We start from the raw sequence: 22,576 nt of genomic DNA, 5'->3' as shown, positions 1-22,576 counted from the left end.
CTCTGAATTGTGGGCTAGGACACTGTCTCTTCAGCATTGTTAAGTTTTTCTTGGAAAAAGATGTGGTATTGTGATCTTTATGGGCTATAGCTTCCCAGAGAGAGGAAATCTACAGTGTAGGCACTGCAGAAGAACACATATTATTAAGCAGAGGTGGTACAGTGTAACTGAAATTAAATTAAGTGCTGAAGTAATACTTAGAGCTTGTGAGAGACTGGTAAGCACCAAATATTGTGGCGAGCAATTTTCAGAGGTATTGGTTGTGGTGGGTTGACCCTGGCTGGACGCCATGCGCCCACCAAAGCCACTCTATCACTCCCCCCCTCAGCTGGACAGGGAAGAGAAAATATAACAAAGAGCTTGTGGGTCGAGATAAGGACAGGGAGAGATCACTCAACAATTCCTGTCATGGGCAAAACAGACTCGACTTGGGGAAAATTAATTTAATTTATTACCAATCAAATCAGAGTAAGATAATGAGAAATAAAACCAAAGCTTAAAACACCTTCCCCTCACCCCTCCCTCCTTCCTGGGCTTAACTTTACCCCTGATTTTCTCTACCTCCTCCCCTCAACGGCACAGGGGAATGGGGGTTGGGGGTTGGGGTCAGTTCATCACACGTTGTCTCTGCCGCTTCATCCTCCTCAGGAGGAGGACTCCTCACACTCTTCCCCTGCTCCAGCGTGGGGTCCCTCCCACAGGAGACAGTTCTCCATGAACTTCTCCAGCGTGAGTCCTTCCCACAGGCTGCAGTCCTTCACAAACTGCTCCAGTGTGGATCCTTTCCACGGCATGCAGTCCTTCAGGAGCACCCTGCTTGTCCCCCACAGGGGGAACAGAAAACCTGCTCCACTGTGGGCTCCTCTCTCCACAGATCTGCAGGTCCTGCCAGGACCCTGCTCCAGCGTGGGGTTCCCATGCGGTCACAGCCTCCTTCGGGCATCCTCCTGCTCTTGTGTGGGGTCCTCCCCGGGCTGCAGGTGGAGATCTGCTCCACCATGGACCTCCCTGGGCTGCAGGGGGACAGCCTGCCTCACCATGGTCTTCCCCACGGGCTGCAGGGGAATCTCTGCTCCGGCGCCTGGAGCATCTCCTCCCCCTCCTTCTTCACTGACCTTGGTGTCTGCAGGGCTGTTTCTCTCATATATTCTCACTCCTCTCTCCAGCTGCAGTTGTGCAGTTTTCTTTTTCCCCTTCTTAAATCTGTTCTCCCAGAGGCGCTACCACCGTCGCTGATGGGCTTGGCCTTGGCCAGCAGCGGGTCCAACTTGGAGCCGGCTGGCATTGGCTCTGTCGGACACAGGGGAAGCTTCCAGCAGCTTCTCACAGAAGCCCCCCTGCTACCAAAGCCTTGCCATGCAAACTCAATACAATGCAAATAGAATACAATATCTTTGCTCACAGAAAATTAGATTAAAAGATAAATTATCAGTCAGCAGTAATTATCAGCCAGCAGTAATAGCCATTTTTCTTTTAAATTCTCTGCTTTACTGCCTCATGACATTTATATGACTTATAACCATAGTCCTGTTTATTGCACAATCCTCTATTCAGAAATACACTACAGTGTTACCTTCTCTGTTACACTTGGCTACAGACTTGCTACAGCAGTTCGTGAATATTTCTAGAGGAAAAGCTTCTGATAATGAAGTGATCCTCAACGTATATTTTTCAGAGCACAGTTTGACTTCCTAATGATGCAGATGTTCTGCAAATCACAACACCACATATTAGATATGTATGTCCCTGAAGAAATTTATGAAAAGAGAAGTGGGAAACTTATTGGCACATTCATCACTAATAGCTCTCTTTTATCCCAGAGACAGCATTGGCAGTTCTATAATTACATACACTTGAAAACCCATTTTACATACATACAGCAATAATTCAATTAGTTAGCAAATGAAAATCAGAGCTTTTTCAGCACAAAGTTGCATTTTCTTTAATATGATTATCTCAAAAATATCTGCTCTGTCCCTTAAAGCTTATCAGACTAAACTTCTTCCAACAACATCTAGACCCAATATAGGGATCCCAAACAAGAATTGTCACTTTCTGAAGTAGAACTTTGTCTTGATCTTCCCACAGAATCTGTGCCTGTCTTAGCACTCTTAACACTTAGTAAACTGTCTTAGCACTTGTTTTGGATTTCAACAAAGGGTTCAAAATTCTCCTTAAACTTACAGCTATAAGTCAAAGACTGAAAATAACCCTTGTGTTTCAGTGTTCACACACATCCTTTCCTACTAACCCATTTTTAGCATATGCTTCAGATACTCTGTGATGAATGATGAATACCCAAAGGTGTATGTAGTGCTGTACTTAGTAGAAGTATACTTAAAAAGTTTCAATACTAGACCGGATTTCTGCTGGACCAAAGTTCTAATGAAAACTCATTTAAGATAATTAAGAACTTTATACCTGTATTTTTCTAGCAAATTTTAATTAAAGTTAATAAAAATACAGATTTATTTTTTTTCTGTTGTATTGGGCAGACAATTTAGTTGCAATAGTTCTTTAGCAAGATACAAGCCTTATAGTTCTGCAGCTGTAAGTAAACCCCAGAGTTGAGAAGGGTTTTTTTTTTTGTCTGTAAAGAAGCATATAAAGATAGCATCTATCTAATGAAGTATGCAAAGGAAGCAGATAACTATCATGGGATTGGACAGGGAAGATTTACATCTTCAGTAAAGAGTTTGAAAATGTCATTAAGCATTTGTCTGTTAGCCTTCAAGCATAACAAACATTTGCCTTTGAATTCCATTTAGGAAAGGCTTCATCTTCATAAACTCCATTTTAGGAATCACGGAATGGTTGAGATTGAAGGGACCTCTAGAGGTCATCTGGTCCAACCCCGCTGCTCAAGCAGAGTCATCTAGAGGAGGTTGGCCATAACCATGTCCAGTTGGCTTTTGAATATCAGTTTTCTTTAACTAGAGCTAAGAAATAATTAGAGCTGCTAGTGGATGGTGTCCTGGTTTTGTTCTGTGGTGATCACCAAGAAATGATTCTCTTCATGGAGGACAGGAAAACAAATAGTTAGTTACACTTTGTGTAAAATTTGTCCTGATTCCTACAGCATCCTGAAAACAGCATTCTGACTCATTGTGGTCTTTTAACTTAGCCTGCTAAGAATATTATGCCAACATGTCTATGACTGCAGACATGATAATATGTGTGTGTGTGTATATATATGATATGTGTTCTTGTGGTGGGTTGACCCTGGCTAGACGCCAAGTGCCCACCAAAGCCATTCTATCACTCCCCTTTCTCAGCTGGACAGGGAAGAGAAAATATAACAAAGATCTTGTGGGTCGAGATAAGGACAGGAGAGATCACTCACCAATTACCATCATGGGCAAAACAGACTCAGCTTGGGGAAAATTAACTCAATTTATTACAAATCAACCAGAGTAGGGTAATGAGAAACAAAACCAAATCTCAGAACACTTTCCCTCCACCACTCCCTTCTTCCCAGGTACATCTTCACTCCCGGATTCTCTACCACCCCCCCAGCAGCACAGGGGGACAGGGAATGGGGTTACGGTCAGTTCATCACACGATATTTTCTGCCACTTAATTCTCCTCAGGGGCAGGAGTCCTCACACTCTTCCCCTGCTCCAGCGTGGGGTCCCTCCCACGGGAGACAGTTCTCCATGAACTTCTCCAGTGTGAGTCCTTCCCAGAGGCTGCAGTTCCTCATGAACTGCTCCAGCGTGGCTCCTTGCCACAGCATGCAGTCCTTCAGGCACAGACTGCTCCAGCGTGGGTCCCCCACAGGGTCACAAGTCCTGCCAGAAAACCTGCTCCAGCGTGGGCTCCTCTCTCCACGGGTCTGCAGGTCCTGCCAGGAGCCTGCTCCAGCGTGGGGTTCCCACAGGGTCACAGCCTCCTTCGGGAACCCACCTGCTCCAGCGTGGGGTCCTCCCCAGGCTGCAGATGGAGATCTGCTCCACTGTGGACCTCCATGGGCTGCAGGGGGACAGCCTGCCTCACCATGGTCTTCCCCATGGGCATCTCTGCTCCGGCGCCTGGAGCATCTCCTCCCCCTCCTTCTTCACTGACCTTGGTGTCTGCAGGGCTGTTTCTCTCACATGTTCTCACTCCTCTCTCCTGCTGCCGTTTTTCCCTCTATCCCAGCTTTTTTTTCCTTCTTAAAAATGTTATCACAGAGGTGTTACCACCGTCGCTGATTGGCTTGGCCTTGGCCAGCAGCAGGTCCATCTCAGAGCCAGCTGATATTGGCTCTGTCAGACACAGGGGAAGCTTCCAGCAGCTTCTTACAGAAGCCACCCCTGTAACCCTTGCCCCCTGCTACCTAAACCTTGCCACACAAAGCCAATACAGTTCTCAATCTTAAGGAATGGTTTTGAAGAGAACTAATTTTTTTCATATCATATCCTATGCATTTTAACTAGATTGCACATCTGCTTGATGGTCAATAAAAGCTGGTATAAAGAATTTCAGATTTTAATGGTCACACCTGGATTAATATTTTGATAGAAGACTATAACATTTTAAATGTAAGGGTAGATTAGAAATTCTCCATTTAATAGCTTAGTGTACTCTTTCCAGATTCAGCCAAAACCCCTTTACTCTCTTAGGTGCTTAACAACAATATGGACAATTAAGCAAAATGGAATAGTACAGAGAAAATAGCTCACTGTGCATTAAAACACAGCGTAGGAATCAAAGACAGATTGATCTATAATTTCATGATGGTTCATTACTAGAATGTAACCAACCAACAGTTGATACTTTATACCTGATAATGGCATATTTCACCTTGGCATATGTTCCTCTAGCTAGGCACTTGGCAAGAGCTTCCTTTGGGATCACACTTAAGACCACTCCCTTTTTTCAAGTACTTTCCTTTGAACAAGCTGTACTTGAAAATACTTGAACACATTTCATCATAAAGTTACTTTCCAGTCACAGCCTAATAAAAAAATATTTATTGTTCAGGAGACACTTACTGAACAAACAAGAAAAGCCCTTACCCTTTGCTAGCACTCTATCTCCCTGAAGTCTGATTTAAAGAATGTTGATGGAATGGGCAGCTCTGTGCAGCATTAAAGTATTTTTTCAAGATCCCTATTTAGAATTTCAGCATTAAAGAAAAGTCAGTTAGTTACTTTAACTATGATTATAATTGTTTTCTAGCCTGAAGTCAGTTTGTGACTCCTTTTCTTCTATCAGAATGTTTCTTATAGTAGGAAAGAAGTTGGAGGAGTTTTTTAAGTATCATACATACTAACAACATGATGATTCACCACTTACTTAAACTATTGGACTGCCTTGTAGCAGAGAAGACTTAAAGCGATATAGCTATGAAAGGAAAATTGAACGTTGCTGTCTTAAGGCAGAAAAAGGATTGTATTTTTCAGGGGCAGAAGAGATGGCACGGGAAGCTGGGGAAGAGAAAAGGCTGGGAGAAGTCAGAAGAGTATTAAAAGGGTACTCAGATTCAACCGAGTGGGCCTGGGAGCAAGCAGTCATATATGGGGAAAGACTATATGTAAAAATGGAGGCTTAGCTCTTGTGCCTGAGGGACACTTTGAAAGGTGCAGAGAGGGACATTAATATTTCCTTTCCCCCTTCTTCAGCCTGCCCCTCTTCTGGCATGTTCTCCCTCCACTCTACCTCATCCTATACCCTCCAACCCATCTAAGACACAGAACTCCACCCTCCTCCCCACCTCCAAAGGCATCTTCTTACATTAACATCCACCTCCCATTGCCTACCTCAGATAAACTAGTTTTCCTTCCCAGCAGCTTCCCTAACAAAGGAAGTGCAAAGTCATACTCTCGATAGTATGGGCTGAAGACAAGACAGGACCAGAAGCAGAACCCAAAGGATCTGGAGATCCCAGGGAGTGAAGCTTTCTGACCCTTTCCTGGAAGGCCTGAGGCAGCTGTGGTTGCAGGGACAATGTCTGCTTTGGACTGGGGCTACTTACATGGCCTGCCATTCTCTTCCTCATCCTCACATAAGCTGACCCTCTCTAAGCAGCGGCAGGTGAGGTAAGGATGGATTGTTCCGCCTATAGCAGTCCATCTTTGCCAACTCAGGCACAAGCTAAACACGCAGCTTGCAGCACCCCACAGAGTCACATTAAAGAAAAATGATAATATATCCTTGCTTGGGCAAGCTGTACGTACATGCAAGATTTTGTTTTCATCCTGAAATACTGCTAACAGTTGTAATTTTATCTTGGAAGAGGCTGACTGTTGAAAAGCAGTAGTGCATGGAAATTTGATAGCAGCTATATCACATTTCAGGCCTTGAAGACAAGTATGCATATGAGTGCTGTTATTATTAGAGGAGTGTGTTATCATAGAAAGTTCACCTAAGACAGATACTGCCAGATGTCATACTTGCTTCATCAGAAATAAATAAGGGACATTAAAAACCATTAACAATCATAGACAATCATATATGCTCATGATAAGTATCCTTGGCAAACACAGATTCTTAAGGCTTGAAGTCCAATCTGTGTTACTCACTTTGCTTTGCCAGCCTTCAAGGATCTTTGCCCTGGATTTTCCTGGGTATTCCCTTTGATAGCTGGGCATGTGTCTGAACCTGAAGTCACAGGTGCAGAGAGCTCCAGGTGAATCCTACCTCTGAGTCAGTTTTTGCCCTGTTCCTAAGTCTTCCTACCTAGGGAATCAGCTGATTCACCCCAAACAAGAGCTAGAGATGGGGCTAACATGCAAATGGCAGAAATGGCAAAGAGGCTGTGACCTGAGACACAAGTCTACATGATAGCAGAAGTGTTGCCTCAACATCACTGTGAGGTCCCTTTCCTGCAAAGTGTATCACTGCACTTTTCCTCTAGTCACTGAAAGATGGAGATACATCATTCACTTCAGTAAGGATGTTTCTGTATTGCACTGAACAGGGTTTCCAAAGCTAAGTTTGGATGTTTTCCTCTCTCGCTCACAAACACTTAACAATATCAAAATTCTTTCTTAGTATTTTGAAAATACTCTGTAGTGGCTGCTAAAGCACCTCTTGGGATGTGAAGAAAGCATGATTCCCGTTAGGGCAATTTCAGATTTCTTTGGTTTACTATTTAATTAGGATAAAGATTACTGCAACATAGCAAGACAATTAACAGACAAGTTGGAGAAGTTGGTTTCAGGAGGATGTGTAGGTTTAGCACTTTTGCTCCTAATTCTTTCAGACCTTGTTTCCCATCTCTTCAGATGTGAATCTTGCCCTCCTGTCTCCAGCACTTACAGCTCTGCTTCATAACATGCCATTCTCCAGTCTGTCCAAGCACAGTTTCAGGACAGGCAGAGAAAGATCTCATCAAACCTGAAGCAGGAGTTAATCAGGCATCTAACTTGGGAGGCAAATTCTCAATATTCAGCACTGAATATAATATTTCACTGAAGGGGAAAAAAGGATGGTGAGGAGCAAGAAATTATTCTTTTTGTGGGGGAATAAGAAAGACATAATTAACAGTAATGCCTTTACTGTACTTTAAATATTTAAAATGCTATATACTTTATGCATTTATGATGTTGATTAAAAAAAAATCACAAGCACAAAAACAAGTAATGGGAATGTGGTTTGCAGGCTAATCTTAAAATTTGAGAGTCAAATTCTGAATGTCTACAAATAATGGTCTGATTCTTGATTTCATATCAGTCTCCTGTGAACTTCTTCACCACAGTACCAACAAGACTACTTGAATAGAGAAATGTACACCTATGTAGTAATGATTACACATTATTTATTGTTATTATTGCTGCTCTTACTGCTATAATTATGCAAGCATGTTCATGAATTTAGAATTCAAAATTTATAGTGCTGATATATCTATTTTGAGCTAGTAGGCGTATTTCAAACATATTTGTGTCCAGGCTTCCACAATAACCTTCTAAACTTCAGTCTCAGTAGAAGTCATGGTTCATTACCTGGTCTGCAAATGCCCACAACTCATTTTACTCACCTAAGTGATATAAATGTTAGACATGACTCTCCCCTATTTTAAGACTGCACTACCTGCCACAGAGCCACATCAATTATAAATAGTAAATGGCCTTTCAAAGGTCTTAAATTTTACTTTTACCAGGGGACTCCCTTTCAGAAGAAAGAATAGTGCTTCTTGTTGCTGTCAGTTCTCATATTATGGCTACGGCATGATAATTCTGAACCTTAGTGATGTTATTTTGTGAATTGTGACAAAACTGATTACAGGAAGGAAATATGGTGGAATCATAATGATGTTACTTATTTTGTATTGAGATAGGACTGGGAAGGCAACCAAAAGTAGAGGCACGTTATGCTATGCATTGTACAAACGCAACATAGTAGACAGTGACTGCCCTGAAGAGATTACAGTCTCAGGAATTTACAAAGGTTAGGAGTAATTGATATTGAGTACTATGATTCTCTTTCTGGATTTATTGGTACAGGACGACGGTATACCTCACCTAACTTATTTTAAATTAATGAATAAATACTTCAAATCACTAACACAAATGAAGTAATTTTTGGTAATCCAACAAATCCTAAACTTTAACCCCCAGTCAACACCTATTAGGAAAAATGCTGTTTCACATACAGAACAGTTACTGTATCCTTCAGCTTCTATTCAGTAGTGAATACCTGGGAGCTGTGCTTAAAATAACACGTTTAACACCATCAGTCACATTTCATGCTTTCCATGTTTAGCAGACTAGAAGAGGCCCAACATGAAAAAGTTAATCACCCATTTCACACATCCCTGTCCTAAAGAGAGACAAAATCAAGCCAAAAGGAACATTGCTAGTCTCGTCAACCCACTTACATCTGTAAAAAGAAGTTTTCTATCCCTTTTCTGTTATCCCTATTATAAACAGCACTGCTAGTACAATAAAGGCCATGTTTTGTTTGAAGTACAAACAGAGAAAGGTCAGATTTTTTTTTTTATACAGGGAGTTTAGTCAATGTGTTGTGTGTAAAGGAAAATGGCCAATACTGCAGCTGCAATCAGATTGCTATATTGCTAGAGTTCTCAAAGATCACAATTACCCCAATGAAACTTTTTTTTGCCCATTTCATATTTCAGTGTTTTCATCATGAACAGAAAGCAAACATCAATGTGAGCAGTTGGGCCTGAGCATGCGACTTTATGGTCAGTGGGAACTTTGCCACTGACATTGGTGACCCAGCAGGAATAAATCCAATGCACACGTGATTTCTGATGCTTTTCACTCCTCACCACTGGATCTGTTAATATCTCCTTAAATGCTGTACAAACCTGAAACAGTGATTTCTCTCAGTTCCTAACTCAGCATCCGTAATGACTTAATACAAACTTACTCTCTCAGGAGTTTTCTGTTGGTGATGATATCCTCCCACTCTGTTATTCCTCTTCCCAATTCTTGAACTGAATAGTGACCACATCAATTCCATAGTTACTGTAGAAACCTAAAGAAAGTAGTAACCTTCAGACTTTCAAAAACAGAATTTTCTATCAATTTTATCATTCTCTATTAAATCAAATTTATTTTTCTACAGATATTGTTTTATCTCAGATGGTCCAAGTCTTTACTGAGGAATAGGGTTCTCTTTCTTTGACTTACCTGCTTCTGTTACCTACACACAGCTTAGTCACCATTTAAGGGTAACAGTTACAGATATCCCTATATTAGTCTGGGGCACTATGCATTTTGTGAAACAAGTGAAAGATGAAAACTTTGCAATTTGTACGGTTTTATCTCTCAACCTCAGTTGCCTTCTTTATTTTAAAATGTTTGACTATTTTAATGATATAAAATCATCATCATATCAAAGACATCAAATTCAAAAGAGCAATAAGGCTGTGAATAAGCTGCATTGCTTTGCTTTTCATGTGCCCCCAGCTGAATTCTTTAGAAGGTCCCAATTTCAGAGTCAGGCTTAGCCTCTGCCCTCATTTATGTCATCAAACACAGCTGGGTCAAATCCAACATCAAATCTTTAATTTATCCCTTTTGAAAAAGCAATGCATAAGAAAATTAGGGGATGGGTTAACTTAAGTTTAACCTAAGATTTCTCAGCAAGACAAACTGGAAGAAAGTTATATAGTCAAAACCAAAAATGAAATTACCAAAACAAAACATGTTATACTCATCTAATATGGAATGTTCTCATCTGAAGCAAAAAGCTACCATGATTTTTCAATGCAGTCACATTTTGAAGGAAAAAACCCAAACCAAACCAAAACATTTTAAATTGGAATATAAGGGAAAACCCACAGGTCTCTCTCCCCACTGCTAAATGTGTAATTAAAGCTTGTAGAACAAATTCTAAAAGAACAATCTTGCAGAAAATATTTGTTATTATCTGGAAATCCTATGAAATGGTGTTGAACCGTATAGCAATTTTTTGGTGTGTGTTGGTTGTTTTAGAACACATGTTACTTTTTTTCTGTCACTAATAACTTAAATCAATTAATGAAAGTGTACTGTCTTCTGTGTTTGAAACACTATGCTTACTTAATAAATCCTCTTCTGTAATCCAGAAAAAAACAAATAAATGTTTTCAGAGAAATTGTTTCTTATGTCATGTTATGTCATGGTTTGGGGTTTTGTTAGTAGTTTGTAAAGAATGGAGTTTTAAAAAGTAGTCTATAAAGTATATTAATTGTGTGTGTCTGTATGTTACTACCTACATATTATAATGTGCATAAAAACATGTGGGTTAATTGTGTGTGTCTGTATGTTACTACCTACATATTATAATGTGCATAAAAACATGTGTGTCTATATATATAAAGGGTATATAATACCATGGATAGGCAGACAGCAAAACCATGTTTATCAGTGCAATGTTTTAAAGTACTGGGCATTAATCCTGAACATTTCTTCTAAAAACAAAATCACAGACAAAAGTCTAAAATATGCAAAAACCCTGCATATGGGTCGAATAGCAAGAACACATAAAAACTGGAACACTTATTCCATTATGACTCCTATTTCTTCCAGTGTTCCCCCCAAAACTCACAAAGTCCTAAGAACATACCTAAAATAGTAAAAAATGGAATTACAAAAACTAACAATGTGCTAAAAGAAAGCACAGTTAGCAGTTCACTATTATTTTTAGAAAGCTTAAGTCACTGAACCAATGAGAAAAAGCTGTTCTTAGTAACCCTTAACCCACTTAATCTAACAAAAAATATTTCTAATTTAGCTCACTGGCCCTTGCAGGGCCTAACTTTAATCATACCCTGTCTGTCCAGAAGGTTTTATCAGACTTGGAAAAGTGTATCATAACACCACCAGGTTTAGGTAGAACTTGTTGATTCTTCCTGCCTCTCTCCATCTCCAGTCAGTGTTTACCAGTAGCTACTAGTGCCAATATTAATCTCAATGCTAATAGCATCCTTAACCCTATCAAAACCCCTTTTGCGACCCACATCCACACCTAACTAGACAGCCTATGTCAGGTCAGCTCTGAATTCAGGCTGGCAGCTTCTTCTGGACCATAAATTTACCTTTGCTTTTCTTGCAGTCCTAGCCCTAATGGGGAAGTACAAAACAGGAACAAAAAATATTCATGTGGGATGGACCTAATTATGAAAGTGAGAAAGCTCATACTGGAGGTAAACGGATATTTTTTACTCAGCAGTATACGTCAAGGCCCTTTTATCCCACGCCCTGTCTGTTGGGGAAAGAGGCAAAGTATTTTAAGGTGAAGAGCAGTCCTCTGAATAAAGCTGAAGGACCAGCAGAGCACCTTCTTGGGAATTTTGCCATTAAATTTTATCATGGCAAAAAAAGATTCTGATTAAAAATTGGGTCATTGGTCAATCAAGTAAGCAAGTGCAAAAGCAGAGATGAAGTAAGCAGGAAGTGATTTAAATCACTTCCAACTTTCCTAAGGAGAGAACCTAAAGAACCCAGCTACAGCAAAAGGCATATGTTCAAAAGTTGGCTTTTGCCTGTCCTCCAAATGCTTAGGATCTCAAGCTGATGGGACAATGCAGACAAAGTGTCTACTTCCAGCACAGCTGTTGTTTCCTTCTTTCTTCAGCACCCAGAACATGATTTAGAGCAGAAGCTACTGCAATTATTCATAACAGAAATAGCAGATAGATCATAGACACTGTTCATGGTCTAGAACAGTAAAAACATGACCACGAAGAAGTGCATGTAAAGGCACGTGGGTAACCCTTGGCTTCTTTTAGCATTTTTTTCATAAACTGAGCAAGAACAAACTGAAGGCTCACAGAGTAGTCTCAGTTTGAGAATTTTCTAAGCTGAATTTGAAACTTTAGATCTGGTTCAAGTTGTCAAACAAAACTTATTTTGTCAAAAATACACTTAACACTGATATTTTTCACCAAAAAAAATCTTTTGGGAAAAATGTTTGTGTGGGTCGTTTTTTTCAACTTGTTTACAATCTTTCAATGTATGAAATCACATTATGCAACTGAACTTCAAATGCTTTAAATGAAAACCTGAAAACACACATATGTCAGGACCATACATCACTGGAATTTATTAAATGTAATCAAAATTGGTATTTAGTATTTTGTCATCTAACTCCATTCAAAACAGTTTTTTTGTTGCTCAAATCTTTAATGTGACAGAGTCTGCTTCAAGACTCGCTGAAAGTAGTGGATCTGTTCCAATCTATTTCAATGAGGCTTCCACCAGATCTCACATACTGTAGAATTATGAGATGGTTTAGTTGCTCAAACATAAAAAAACCTGAAATTTTTCTTCTTGGAATGGAAGGAAGGATTTATTTTCTGACATGGACAACTCAAAACATAGCCTAATTTCAATCATTCCTTGACTGAACAGAAGCCCTCATTTTGTTCTTTATACATTGTACACTTTACAAGTAGAGCCCTTGTAGGCACAATTACACATTAATTGACTCGTTCTTATTGATATTTATAAAATCATAACAGAAGTTTTTGCATTGCATTTATATACTATGGAGACAACTCATTTTTTTATATAATAAAAATGTAAACTTTTTTTCCCCTAACAGTTTAGTGTTACTCAAATTCCTCTGCTTCTAGAACAAATCTGACTTTCACTGATGTTTTTGAAAAAAAAAACCAAACCACCAAAAAACCCACCATCACCACCCCCACCCGTAAATGTATGAGCAGAGGATGCTGAATTAGCTCCCATTATCCCTGAACTGGTAGTTCCTCTTGTGATAATGGTACTTACCTGGCTGCAACTATGTATCAGGATATCTGTAGTCTGAAAAGGTGAGCTGTAAACTACATTAATCCTGTATTTCCTCTTATTTTTATTGAAATGAAACAGGTAGTGAGAAGCAGCCTTCTATCCCTAAGGAAATGACAAAGAACATATTATACATTAGTAAAAAAGCATATTTATTTACCTTGTGTTCTTTTATGAAACAGTAATTGCCTCTCTGAGCTGTTGCCAAATGCTGCTGGAAACAGACTGGCTATCTGATCTCTGAAGTTTCCACAGACTTTGGTCTACATGCCTCTCTGATTGAGACCTCGATCAAGTTCATTCACTGGATGCCTGCTAAAATGTAAACTTTCACCCACATCTGACAGATTAGTGAATGGTAAGTCCAGCACTACTGTTCGTCAGGTATCAAATTTGAGTGGAGAAGCAGTAACTTTTACTTGAGGAGCAGTTAAACTACCCTTCCATGACAACAGACAACGATGTCATAGCTCCCTTTAGGACAAAACTAAAGAGGTTAGCTAAACGTGAATGATGCTGTCCTCTTACACTATTCTTTGGTATGAAGACCTTCAGACAACAGATGTGTCAGGAAGCAATGTCTAGTAGCTGTTAAACAGTAGGAAACAGCTTCCTAACATCTGCCAGCTGCAAATTATCCAGAGGGGACCTTCACATGGACATGTGAAGGGGCCAGGTGGAGCGTATGTGAATGCTGCAAGTTCTTGTGATGAACCTGTAACTACACTTAAGGTCTACATCATCTCGCACCTGGGCACTGGCAGACTGATGCTAGAATTTTAGGTTCGCACACAGTATTTTACTGACACAAGCTCAGACATCCTGGCAAGTGATACTCTGTGAACAGTATTACTGCTCTATCTTCCTACTCTCTGTTTATGTGTGTTTGCCTTAACCATGTTTTCAAGGGTGACGCATTCACGAATATAGTCTATGGAAGAAGTAAGGTCAGTTCAGCGAGGTCTGTATTCAGAGAAGGCAGTTTACATGGACTACATGAAATCCCTTGAAGAAAGGCAATCCTTTGAAGTCTGGTGCCAGCTGTATAAACTCTGTACCAGAGAGGATCAAAAAGGTTTCCAGCAAATCAGTCTCTTTCTTTCTTTCCCCCCACAGCAGGAAATCTGTCTTCAGGCAGACAGCTAATATTAATCTAAACATCTTACTCCTACAATATTAATTGAAATGCCTGTTCTCTGTCGGTAAGGAGAAACCAGAATACAGGGTCTAGAGAACTCTCCATTTTGCTCCCAGAAACTGCTGTTCTTTGTGCTCTGTCTTGAAGATCACAATGTGTTCTAGGTTAAGGTTCTCAAACTTGGTGAATCCTTTGACTCTTCCTTGTCCAGAGGCTGGAAAGCATATCATAGTACAGAGAAGTTTGATGCGGTACAGCAGACTGTTACAGGTCATAAAAAACTCTGTAAATATATTCTCCACTTCTAATGATGACTGTGCTGATTCTGTGCTACCTTTCAAGGAGATGAGTGATGACATTCCAGAAATAATGTACTTTCATGGTCCCTGAATGAATATCAAAACCACCTCATAGAACAATTGGGATGATTTGAATTATTTGCAGGCCAGTTTTATCCTTTGCAACTTTCTAAGATAAAGACAGTAGGATTGAGACCTCTCCAGCCTCAGACACTACTCTATCCTTCTTACACTGATCTTTTGTGCTTCTGAGAATCAGAAGCCCTGCCTCTTTTAACTGCCTTTAAAAATAAAATTATTGACTTTATCTCCTAAAGAAGAAAATGGTTATGCTTATTTACATCCTCTGACGATCTAGCCCAACAACTTGTCTAAAAAGTTCACTTCATTCTGCCTAGTTGGAAAACACTGTCAGTCTAAATTAGCTATAATTTTCTTTGTTATTTCACTGCTTAATATATTTCCCTATGAAGAGATGGATTTTTGGGCATGGATTTTTTTTCTTCTTTGTTCAACTGAGTTCTTGCTAATTGCAAAGTATCTGTTCCCTCCTGTGAAAACCTCAGAGGATTTTAGACAATAGTAAAGACAAGGGTCACAAGTTTATGCATCGATTTTATTTTTAAGAAAATAGTTCTCCTGGAGTTGTCTTCTAAAAATTAATGCACATCAAATATAATAGCTGAGGGAAATAGAGGACATTTCTTAAATAACACCAGTTTCTCTTCATTTCTGCTTTACGCATAGATGTAATGCCCTCTGACACTATTGGCTTTGAAGCGTATTTCTGTAGCATATTATAGAAAAGTCATTTAATGATGAAAGTTTAAGTTGCCTTGTGGAAAAAAGACTATTGTCATGAAAGTGAAGGGGGTCTTTAAAAAGAAAGGTTAAAAGGGCATTGTGTTATTCTCTGGAATAATCTTAATAATCTTAATTTTTACCATTTTAGTGCAGATCTTGAGATTCTTACACTTCCCTCTCCATTCCTTCTTCTCAGAATTACTCCTTCCCGTGAGTTTCAGAGTCCTGCTGTGTTTTATCGTCTACAATATCAATTTTTCTCACAAAATCCTCTGTCACAGCATTTGCTTCAAATAGATAAGCATATTTGCAGAGCTTAATTAATAGAATCAGGATAACAAGTATATAGATCTCAGCAAGACAGATACTGTACCAGAACTGCCCTTCAGAAACCTGATCTAATGCTTTCCAAGTTATCTTTTCCTTTTCAGAAAAGTAAAAACCATGATACCCTGAGGACATGAAAACTCTGGGAGTTTCACTCCCAGAAGGCCTCAGGCAGAATGGCATTAAGCTCTCACTCAAGTCATTCTTTAAAGAAGCTCAGTTTTAACCTACATGGGTCAGATCCTTTCCTAACATAACGACCATATAGGTATTATAAATGTGATTGAGCGTTGTTTTTCTTTTAGTATTAAACACGCACTTCACAAATCTCCTAAGTGAAGCCATGACAAAGAGCACAATTATTGTGTTGATCAATTTTTTTTGATCTCTAGTGAGATTTTTTTTTTGCTCTCACTAGAAAGAACAGATGTTACACCTCTTAACAGGAATCCTGTGGGTTTTTTGGTTTTTTTTGTTTGTTTTTTTTTTTTTCTTTAATGTATTCTTCCAACTGTAACAATGGCTTTTCTGTCCTGAGCTGTGACTAGTCTGTACAGGAAACAAGAAGGACTTAGGCTAGGTGTGTTTTGTCCTTGTCATGCTCAGCTGCTAGATGTTGTCTCAGTACTGTGACCCACACAGCCAGATAACATTAGTCACCCCATCTCCAAAACACTCAGGTGGGAAAGCAAAGAGAAAATATTTCAAAAGTACTTATTCCCTGCTTCCCCACCACTCCCCCAGCTTGGGATTGTTCCACTCTTATCTGTCTGTTCCCCAACCTGCTTGATCTAACATAAAATATAGTTGGTACTCCACAACAACATATTAAAACAATCTGCTTTCTGCTGCTTTCATGGGGTAGTCCCCAGGTCTGATGAAGATTTTAGGAAAGGACACACATTCCTGAAGACCACTGAAGCCAAGGTGGCTCCCCATATTCCATGCTGGAAGAGGACCCGGGAACACCTCTGCCAGCTCTCCTCGGAAGAAAATATTTCCATTTAGTCCTTGAAATTTCAGAAGGCAAGGGGCAGACTTTCTAAAAGATACCTGGTATCTGTTCCTCTCTTGTCTGCAAGTGGTGGGGTTTTTTCAAAATTTCTTACAGTTTCAAGAGTTGTGTGGCCAACAATGGAAAGCTGGATAAGTCTGAACCTGCACCAGAGATCCCTTCACTGTACTTGAAGAAAATTCTTCTGAGCTCTAAACTCTAGGAAAGAAATTTAACAACAACTTAATCTGTCAGCTAAAGGCAGAATCAAGTAAAAGACAAACTCCCAACTCCAAGTCTTAATTACGGTGCTATGAGATGAAATTCAAGTCTCCTGAAGACCCTGCTGGAAGCACTGTGGGATTGCTTTCCTACATAGATGGCAGAGTGATGTAAGAAAAAAAAAGTTAACAATCTGTCATATATCAGAAGCACCAATCATATAAAAGGGATATTGGCACTATGACTTTTTTTCTTTACAAAAAAACCTTGGTAAGAATCACCTGCTAATTAATTTATATTACAGCTGGCTGTGTTAGGCTTCCAGAACAGATCAAGGTTTGTGGGCTTTTTTCCACTCTTTTTACAAATTAAGCAAACATTAACAGAGCTGCAACATGCAACCTGACAACATCCCGTCTCATCCTCTTGGCCAATCCTAAGAAAAACTTTACCCCAACACATAGCTAAAAGCCTAGTACCATTTTCCTGTCATTTGTGGCAAGTCTCTTCTCTTTTGGGTGGTCTGAACTTCTAACTTTGTACCTCCCCATTTAAAGTTCTAACTGGAGCAGTCATTGTCACTTTCTGACATAAAGTGGTCTGTGGAGCCAGTAAAACATTACATGGTGACCTACATAGAAAATCTGCAGGGCCAGCACAAGGGCACAGCTGAACGCTTTGAGATGCCTGTGTCAGTTCTTGTAAAGGAATTCTTGGTGTTGCCACTTCACATGGAGTTAGTGTTTTGCAGAAGCAAAGGTGCACACATCATGCAGAACTGGGAAAAATTTCTGGGGTGAATTATTATTCACCCTTGCTTACCTTAACTGAAAATCCTTGTTTGATGACCTGCTGGCACCTACATGGAAAAAGAATATAGGGTAAGACCTCATTCAGCCATCCCTTTTCAGAATCAGGTACGCTTATGATCATACGGAAGAGCAGACCTCTGTTGACAGTTACAAAAAACTAAAATGAATCTTCAGTGAACCTTTTCTTTTCACTTTTCGACAGGCACGTAACTTGAAAGGAATGCTAGTACAGGCTATTCTTTTCTGATGAAGTTATTTGTGCGACACTCCTTTTCCGGTTGTCAGCTTCTCGTGTGTCAGAGGCACTACCATATATAGAGGAAGCATGGTTGTACATTTGTGTGGGATATGGGCAGCCCTCTTTGCTTTAATGCTTTTCAAGAATGTGTATTTCTTTTTAGAATAATGATCAGAGTTGGGGAAAACCCAAAACTATTTGTCAGTGCCTTCAACAAGGTGTTTGTACTAAAATATTTCTTTTCTCTGTAATCCTAGTTTCTATATGAAAATGTTAGATGAAACTGAAAAACCCCAAACCCCACAGAAAACACACACTAAACCCTGAAACACATATTAGAAATTGAAAGAAAAATGTTTTCTTTGTTATTCTTTTATGGATTGCCAAACTTATCTATTAACCCAGTTTAGACAGTTCTTGTTTTACTCTGAGGGGCCACCAGCAGAAATTCTTGTGCACTGGTCAGTCATAGCTACTCTTGGAAATCTTTGGTGAAAACATGCAGGGAAAAGAGGCTATCCATAAGATAAAAATCTTTTATGTATTACCATAGGTAAATGAAGATGGATTTTTACACCATATACATGGAATCCTTTCTAAAATCAGTGGGTGTCAGAGGAATGCACAGATTTAGTTGCACAGATTTACTATCAAAATGGAGTCCCAGGGCTAGCAAGCAGAGAAAAGATGAAAACACTGAATGCTACTCCACTTTGAGTCCTTATTAATTAGCGAGGAGAAATACAGCACTTTTCAGATATTTGTCATTAAAAATTGTTACCAGGATTTCTCTAGTGACAGGATCACATGCTCTTTTTTTCTATTACATTAGTAGTTTTTGTAGCCCATGTGTTATATTGATTTTCTGCTAAGAATGTATATGGTAGGTTTGGTATGACATTTCATTGCACTGATTTTGAAGATAATGTGTAAATGAATGGACAATGATTTGTTTTGTCAGTGAACCAAGGTTGAATGACTTACTAGTCTTACTAGGATCCAGAGAAGAATTGATGTAACGTGTTAGGTGCTGATTTTCTGAAACACATTTACTGACATTTTCTCACCCATATTCTTTTCTAAAAGGAAAATAATATTTTCTAAACAATGAAAATTAGATGTTCTGTATCAGCTTGGCATGTTTTGTGAAAACAGATGTTTTTGTTGGGAGATTCAAAAGTTATCAGTCTAGAAAGCCATAATAACCAAATGGATTAATTTCATCCAGAAAGATAAATGGTAGCATTCACAGAGCAATTAACATAATATATATTTTTAAAATAGTCATTCAAATAACCAAAATTGCCATCATAGAGTTTGCTGCAGAAAAAAAGTGAATGAGTAAAATTAATGTGTTTTAAATAAAATAGGGTCAGGGAGTAAATTTGAAAACTGGGTTGAAAAGCTAGTGGAACACTCACAGTCAGTGAACAGGACAAAGATTTTATATGGAGCTGCTTCTTTTTACTTTGGTTTTGCACATAAAGATCATAGCTTCTCAGCTGATTAGTTTTCATTTTATGATCAAAAGCAGCACCTTGTATGACTTTCACAGTTATTTTGTCCCCTCAGTTGTAGACATGGTACTAAGTGATTTTTTTAGCTACCATTAGGGAATTTGCCTTGATAGATCCAAACCTTACTAGAATATAGTACTTTCTTCTTTTAAGTACTGCAACCTTTGAGACATGACAGAGAAATTTCTGTTTGGAAAAAAAAAAAAAATCCTGATAAATCCAGACCTTCTTTTTCATTGGGAAAATAGATTTTTATGTTATTGTACTTCAGGATCACAAGACAGATGTTACTCTAAGAACAGGCCTTGTTAACTACATGAGAAAGTTCCATTGTATAACCAATGGTGCAGAGCCAGGGTAAACTGCATAGGAGAACTTTTGCTTGAAATTAAATACAGCCTGAGGACAATGCCAGATCATCAGACCCAACCCCTTCACATGCCAGTGAATTACATATTACAGAAATGACCCATAACACATTTAAAGCTTCCAGTTAAAGCAAGAATGTTAGTCCTTAAAAAGAAGCACTGGCCATGCTGTTGGTAGACAACAAGAAAGATGAGACCTGAAAGCCTTGCAAGATTAGGAATTTACTTGAGATATACCAAGATAATCCCAGAAAAGATACCCTATAAAAGCCAAGAGCAAATGAGTAGCTCCATGGATTGTGGCTCTAAAGATTTTGGGAGACATGTATCTCTTGGATGAATTCCTTGATGTCTGCTACAATGTCTGCCACCAAAACCCAAACCAAGTGTTCCCACACACCCTTTTGTACAGTTTAACACTGCAGGTTTATAAACTGATTCAAGTAATTCACGTAGCACATTCTTGTTCAGACAAGCCCTTCTCAAGTCCATGACTTGAGAACAATATAAGTCATGATAAGCAAATAACAAACTGAAGCAAGATTCAAACCTCCACAAAGCATGCCTGACAGCATCAATCCGTTCATTATCACCAGGTCCCCCTCCAAGCCAACAGACCTGATTTTCAGTTATGGAATACCATCATCTTTACAGCACTTACCAGAGTCAAAGTCCCACTGCACTGGAGAATCTGAACTTTATTCTGCTATGCGTTATACTGAAATGAATCTGTTTCTAGGATGTGTGTTTTCAAGAAGACAATGTATTGAAATGAAATTAAATGAATGGAAAAGATGTTAAGTACTTTGTGTTGGCATTGAGTGGTGACAGGGGAAAATGTGCCAAATGTTTCATCTTTATACCCCAAAAGTTTGTTATATTTTCTTACCTTGCATTCCTCTGGTTTGGAATCTATCCCAACTACTTATATACCATTTATTATGTCAGTATCTGAGAGTTCCCCCACGCCAAGAGCTTTCATCTTAAAATCACTCTGAGAGTAACAGAAGAGTCATGCCAATGGGAATGCTGGCACAGAAAAGGCTACCTGGCATAAGCTTGCAAATAGGAACAAAATATTTGAACCTAACAGACAAGGTGGGGCCACAGTAGCAGGACATAATAACAGAGGCAAGAAAATAAGAAAATCAAGGCACAGTCTGTACAACAGCACTCCAGGTGTGTGAACTGAATAGTTGTGTATGGAGGGTAACACTGTTCTGCTGCAGATTTCTTATAGCTTTGGAGGCAAGACATGGGAAAAGATCGTTCCTTTCAGCTCAGTTAGAGCAACACTGAATAGTTTAATTGTCTGAGCTGTAAAACAGTCCTTTTGTCAAAACCACTTCTCACTAATTACTTGCCTACCAAAAATACATTGCTCATTCCATTCTTTGTCAGATGTAATCGATGCAAATTCAGTTTTATACCAAAGTATTTGTTGTATATCTTTTGTGACATCTCAGTTTGACAGCATACTATTAAATGACAAGTGCTGTGGTGTAAAAGGAATAGTTGTAATGAGTATTCATAACTTTTGTATAAACTTATCATATCTGATGCCTTATATTTTAGAGGACCTGAAAGTCATCATCTTTTGCTTTCCTCCTAGCAGAGGTGTGAGCCAGGTAAGTAGTCAGAGTCACTGCCATGACTTGTCAAGGAGAGGTTAATGGACTCAAGGGCACAGGAATGCCTTCCTGCACTCAGCTGACTACTGCTATGAGTACTGTCACCTGGGAAGCGTACTGTGATGAACTCTCAATTTTTTTGTCTCAGTGTGTCAGTACAGTGTATCCATTCGTGCTTGGCTAGGGCTTACTGCACTGTTCAGAGCATCGCCAGCATGTTTCTCATATAGCGTCCTGTCCTCCTGCCAGTGATTACTCCGGGGCTGGCCTTCCCTTAACTTTTTCTAGGCCTGTTCTTAATCTCTCTGTAGCTATTCCTGTCCCACGATTTCAGACCTTAATCTTTTTCTAACACCCACATTTGATTTTAAAATGTTCCACTTGGCACTTGCCATTTTTTAAAGAATTCTCACCTGTGCTGCCTACAGCCTTCTCATGTCTGTTTTATTTTATGCATCACCTTCCACTCCAGAGAGTAATACTATTAGTGCACTGTCTGGATAAAGCTTCACTTTGTTATCAAATGCAATGTTTTATTATACTGTAATTTTGTCAATTTCTCTGCAGCACTTAACAGTTACGAGGTATCCCTTTTTAATCTCAGTGTTGGCTGAACCATCAGAGCTTATCAAGCCCCCTGAGTGCCTCCATGGGTCTTTCTTATTCTTTGATTTCTTGGCTAAGGCATTTCAATATTCTATATATGTTCCTAGTTGCAACCACTTGATCTTCTTGACACTTATAGTAAGTATAGTAGTCCAACTACATGGATTTACTGTCCAAGTTGAATACAGTTTCCTAAGAATTATCACAACCAATTAAATGTGTCTTCCACTTATACTCAGGGATTGTCCAGCTTTGATAACTGGAATAGAAGGCTAGAAAGAAAGGAAAGTATAAGCCGAGTTCCTAGCTGTTGGAGGGATTTCATGCAGTGAGGGAGTGAGAATGTGGTACAATACAGAGTTATATATTTTGGTTTAGATAATGAGAGAGTACACGCATCCAATAACTACAAGAAACAACAGCTGCTGCTGTT

The 22,576-nt window shown here is 39.3% G+C and overlaps 1 protein-coding gene across 1 annotated transcript in view; it reads right to left on the bottom strand.

Annotated features, from left to right (window-relative positions):
• Positions 1-8,913: 8,913 nt before the first annotated feature.
• INPP4B (inositol polyphosphate-4-phosphatase type II B) overlaps positions 8,914-22,576 on the bottom strand; it is a 381,542-nt gene continuing 367,879 nt past the window's right edge. The window contains exons 29-31 of the mRNA XM_075035790.1: positions 17,794-17,830; positions 13,170-13,292; positions 8,914-9,426 (exon numbers count right to left, since the gene is read on the bottom strand). Of these exons, the coding sequence (XP_074891891.1) occupies positions 13,287-13,292; positions 17,794-17,830 (43 nt within the window). The 3' untranslated portion in view covers positions 8,914-9,426; positions 13,170-13,286. The remainder of the gene's footprint in view (positions 9,427-13,169; positions 13,293-17,793; positions 17,831-22,576) is intronic.

This window comes from Buteo buteo, chromosome 1, assembly GCF_964188355.1.
Source record: "Buteo buteo chromosome 1, bButBut1.hap1.1, whole genome shotgun sequence".
In the NCBI taxonomy this organism is placed as follows: Eukaryota; Metazoa; Chordata; class Aves; order Accipitriformes; family Accipitridae; genus Buteo; species Buteo buteo.
The sequence above is the reverse complement of the archived record's forward strand: the minus strand, read 5'-3'. Positions and strand labels throughout refer to the sequence as shown.